The following is a 4683-nucleotide window of genomic DNA, read 5'->3' on the forward strand; positions in this document are numbered from 1 at the left end:
GAGGACACTGCATGGCTCGGTGCCGTAGCACAGTGGTTACAGCTCCGGCCACATATACCGAGGCTGGCGGGTTCGAACTCAGCCCAGGCTAGCTAAAATAATCACAACTGCAACAAATAAAACATAGCCAGGTGATGTGGCAGGTGCCTGTAGTCCCAGCTGCTTGGGTGGCGGAGGCAAGAGAATCAATTAAGCCTAAATGTTTGAGATTGCTGTGACTGTCACACCATGGCACTCTACTGAGAGTGACATAGTGAGACTGTCTCAAAAAAAGACCCTGCTTTGTAGAATACCTCCAGTGTGATAATATTGTTGACTCCCCAATAACAACATTAAGGTAACCCCCTCTATTTTGCATTCAAAGAGGGCTTTGATTTTTCACACCTATTTCACTTGACACTCCCCCCCAAGCAAGTAATAATATCCACATTTAGCAGAAAAGGAAATGGGAGATTCAAAGAATGTAAAAGCCTTCTTGCCTAAGAAAACCAATAAAAGCAAGTGACAATTTTGACCCTGAGGACTTGACTTTATGCCTTTCTCACTTCATGCCATGTGGGCCAATATAAAGAATCAGACTTCCTGGGTTCTTCCTCTCTCCCAGAAAGCTTCTCGAGGAAGAAGTCTGATATCTCCTCTCATAATGTTCCCCAGCAATAGCAGAAAGAAGAGAGAGGGAGGCCTGGTACCCTCCCAAGTGATCTTAGCACATCTCCCACATTACAGCTAACACTAGGCAAGGAAAATAAAGAGCTTGCTCAGAGTTACAGAGAAATAGGGGTAACCGAGGCTAGAAGCCGAATCGCAATTACTTTTCTTTGACCCGCATTTCTAGGAGACACCACACTCTACTGATTTTTTTTTTTTTAAACTTTGTCACCCTCAATAGAATCCCATGGCATCATAGCTCACAGCAACCTCAGACGCTTGGGCTCAAGCGATTGATTCTCTTGCCTCAGCCTCCTGAGTAGCTGGGACTGTAGACATGGGCCATAGCACTGGGCTATTTTTAGAGACAGGGTCTTGCTCTAGCTCAGGCTGGTCTCCAAACTGTGAGCTCAAGCAATCCACCGCCTGGGCCTGCCACAGTGTTAGGAGTACGGGTGTGAGCCACTGCTCTCGGCCTCTAATGAATATTTGAGAACAGAAATGTGCACGCTGATTACATGTTTCAGCTTTCTTCTGGAATGAGGTAAGGATAGTGTAACCTGGTCTTGGTTTGGCACCTAGTAACTTCCCTCTCTGAGCACCTCTGGAGAGCTTATCAGCTGAAGGTACCTGGACTTTCTCCCACCAGGAAATACTTATAGATAGATTAGGGCTGTTTGTGCTTGTAGAGCCCCTTCTCCTCAAGGGTTAGGAAGCCTCAGGAAGATCCACTCAGGCCAGAGAAGGACTCTGGCTTCTCCAAGAACAGGAGATGGACTAGCCTAAAGGCGCCTTCAGGAAACTGCCCATCTGCCAGGGCCTCCTGGTTCCAGCTCTGCTTCCCTGAGCTTAACGCTGTAAGGAGCAGAAAGGAGAAGTAGGGATTAATCAAGAAAGGATTGGGCTGCCCCGGGTAGAAGGCCAGAAGCTAATGACCTAAAAAAGAACAGGCTGTGAACAATGCGATAGAACTAGAAATACGACCCCCTCGGAATTAAGCCTCTACTACAGTCTCAGCTTAACTTGGCTTGGGGCGGAAAGTGCAGGAGAAAGTCTTTACAGGACGGAAGATTTGCTGTTTGAGGTTCATGAGGCAGTTTGTTTTGTTTTGAGCAGGAAGGCCCAGCTGGCTGGACTAGCGCCTGCATACACAGAGGCGCAGAGGAACCTGCGGAGACCCGCGGAAGAAAGTTCACTGGCTGCTGGGATACTGACAAACAAAACCCACAAGCGCAATTGAACTAACACTATGGTTTGTTTTCTGTCACCGAAGAAAATTTCTACTGTGCTGACAAAATTCTAGCCTAACCTGGGTTTGGAGCTCAGAAGCAAGCCTTTACAAAAAATTACCGACCTGGATCAGAGCCGGCGTGGAAAGTGCTCCCATAGACCATCTGGTTAACCACAGGGAGATGTCCCCTGGGAGAATCTCTCTCTCTCTGGCACAGCGGAGCCCCAGGGCTGGGCCCACCGCTCACCTGGCTGCGCGGCCGCCTCCCCATTCCACCCTCTGCGCGCGCCTGGTTCCCGCAGCTACCCGGGCTCGGGTTGCCTGGGTAACGCCGGACGCGGGCGGTGGAAGGCGGGCACTGCTGCAGTGCTGCTCCCGCAGGTGGAAGGCGGGGGCTCTGTGCTGCTGGCGCTCCGGGGGACCCAGTTCTCCAGCCCCGAAAGCCGGGCTCTCGCGTGCCCGTCTGGGCTCAGCCAGTGAGCGGCCGGGGGTGTGGTAGAAGGAAGGAGCGATCCGGTACTTAGGGACGCGCCCGGAGTCCAGCCCGGCCTCTCGCATACTTTCGTGCCCGCGTTTGCAGCCCGCTGCAGCCAGGGATTTGGCAGTAGAGCGGCCACCGGCTGCATGATGGTGGCCCCCTGTCCCACCAGCCTGGCTAGCCCTGCCACCCGGGTGGGGAGGCGGGACAATGACCCAAACCTCCGCGCCCCGGTGAAGAAGAGTAGGCGCCCGCGCCTCCGAAGAAAGCAGCCGTTGCAGCCCCTGAACTCGTGCTGGCTCCCGGGAGACTCTGGCGTTTGTGATCTATTCGAGACCCCCAGCTCCGGCTCGGACATTGCAGAAAGCCCCACGGCGTCCGCCGCGCGGGGCGGCAGCCCCCAGCCCAGCCCTGCCTTAGCGCAGCTAGATCTACAGAACTTCCGCGACTATGGCCAGAGTTGCTACGCCTTCCGCAAGGCTCAGGAGAGCCACTTCCACCCGCGGGAGTCGCTGGCGCGGCAGCCACAAGTGAGGCGCTGGGAGAGTCAGCTCCTCGCCGCCTCTCTCCTTCCTCTCCCAGGTTCTCCCGCTCCGCGGAGCCCCGGCCCGCCCCGGCCCAGTTCTGCACCAGTTGGGGCAAAAAGGGGTGTTGGAGGGAGGACCACTAACCTTATTCTACAGATGGAGAAAAGTGGGGGGCACAGACGGCCTAAAGGACTTGCCCCAAGTCTCCATGCTGGTTAGCTGGGCCTGATAGAGCGAGAGTAGTTTTCTAGGTCGGATTGCAGATTCCTACCCTCCTCGGGCCAGCTACTCAACAATTCTTGAGTTTGTGTCTTCATTTGTGTCCTCCCCTTCCATTGGATTGCTGGGAGGATTACAGGAGGGTAATCTGTGTGACGCGCTCGGCGGTCCAGCTCAGTGCGGCCCGCGTGTTCCCCAGTTTCCAGTGCATTTATAGCTTTCCCCCTCTCTTTCCCGCCTCCCTCCAGGGAAGCCCCCCGGGTCTTATCGGCCCTTCCCTTACGCAGCCCCTCTGGGCTCGGGTCTCAGTTGGCCCGCCCCCTCCTCCCTCGCTGCAGGTAACGGCGGAATCCCGCTGTAAACTGCTCAGCTGGCTGATTCCGGTGCACCGCCAATTCCGCCTCTCCTTCGAGTCGCTGTGCCTGACCGTGAACACTCTGGACCGCTTCCTCGCCACCACGCCGGTGGCTGCAGACTGCTTCCAGCTACTTGGGGTCACCTCCCTGCTCATTGCTTGCAAACAGGTACCTCCACCCAACAAGGGGGGTAGGGGTAGCTCAAACTCCCGGCCACTCTCAGTCTGCCAGGCTTTGCATAGCAGGCGATTCAGTCCTAAATTCCCTGAACTCATTTTGGCAGATGTTTGTAAATGTATAGAGCCCTAGCCTTAACGTCACAATTCTCCACAAACTAACAATCCTGTCACCCAGGCCCCAAAGAAATAGCTGTGGTCAGTCCCCAGCAGCTCTCTGTGGCACCTGCATTCTAGTCTCCCGAGCCTTCGAAGTTTCCCAAACCTTTTTTTGGACAGTAGTTAGAGGGACTGTGCTGAAGTACGTCCCAGGTGACCTCAAGTGGGAGTCGTGGGGAGGTGAAGTCCCGAGAGTCCTCTGGAAGGGATGGGGAGATGGCCTCTCGGAATCCAGGAGGGGGTGGGCTTCGGCCTGGAAGCCGCGAGGCGGGGGCTGAGCGCGCTCTGTGTTGCAGGTGGAAGCCCACCCGCCGCGCGTGAAGCAGCTCCTGGCCCTGTGCTGCGGCGCCTTTTCCCGGCAGCAGCTCTGCAACCTCGAGTGCATCGTGCTGCACAAGCTGCACTTCAGCCTGGGCGCGCCCACCATCAGCTTCTTTCTAGAGCATTTCACGCACGCTCGCGTCGAGGCGGGGCAGGTTGAGGTCTCTGAAGCCCTGGAAGCCCAAGCCTTGGCGCAAGGGGTGGCGGAGCTAAGTCTAGCCGACTACGCTTTCGCCAGCTACGCCCCTTCCCTACTGGCCATCTGCTGCCTGGCGCTGGCTGATCGCATGCTGCGGCTCCCGCGCCCGGTGGACCTGAGCCTGGGAGAGCACCCGGAGACGGCACTACAGGACTGCCTGGGCAAGCTGCAGCTGTTGGTGGCCATAAACAGTACTTCACTGACTCACATTCTGCCCCTCCGGATCTGTGAGAAGTGCAGCCTGGCCCCCAGCTTGAAATAAAACAGACCCTTGGTCTCCCCTCCTCTAAGTCCCAGGCCGGGCTGCTGGCCCTCACCCATTGCTTTAGAAGAGTGTAGTAGCAGGGTTCCTGCTTTGTCAGTTGCAGG

At 56.0% G+C, this 4683-nt stretch overlaps 1 protein-coding gene across 1 annotated transcript; it reads left to right on the forward strand.

The window, feature by feature from the left end:
• The first annotated feature begins 2506 nt into the window (after positions 1–2506).
• Positions 2507–4683, forward strand: CCNO (cyclin O). The gene is made up of 3 exons (XM_053590578.1): positions 2507–2887; positions 3442–3627; positions 4091–4683. The coding sequence occupies exons 1-3, from the start codon at positions 2507–2509 to the stop codon at positions 4574–4576; spliced, it is 1053 nt and encodes a 350-aa protein (XP_053446553.1). The 3' UTR covers positions 4577–4683.

The sequence above is a fragment of the Nycticebus coucang genome, chromosome 1 (assembly GCF_027406575.1).
Source record: "Nycticebus coucang isolate mNycCou1 chromosome 1, mNycCou1.pri, whole genome shotgun sequence".
In the NCBI taxonomy this organism is placed as follows: Eukaryota; Metazoa; Chordata; class Mammalia; order Primates; family Lorisidae; genus Nycticebus; species Nycticebus coucang.

What these genes read in the sequence shown, in the direction of transcription:
- CCNO (XM_053590578.1), top strand. Translation starts at nt 2,507, where the DNA reads ATGGTGGCCCCCTGTCCCACCAGCCTGGCTAGCCCTGCCACCCGGGTG. An exon ending in CGCTGGCGCGGCAGCCACAA is followed by an intron (nt 2,888 to 3,441) that starts GTGAGGCGCTGG and finishes CCCTCGCTGCAG; the next exon opens with GTAACGGCGGAATCCCGCTG. An exon ending in TGCTCATTGCTTGCAAACAG is followed by an intron (nt 3,628 to 4,090) that starts GTACCTCCACCC and finishes TCTGTGTTGCAG; the next exon opens with GTGGAAGCCCACCCGCCGCG.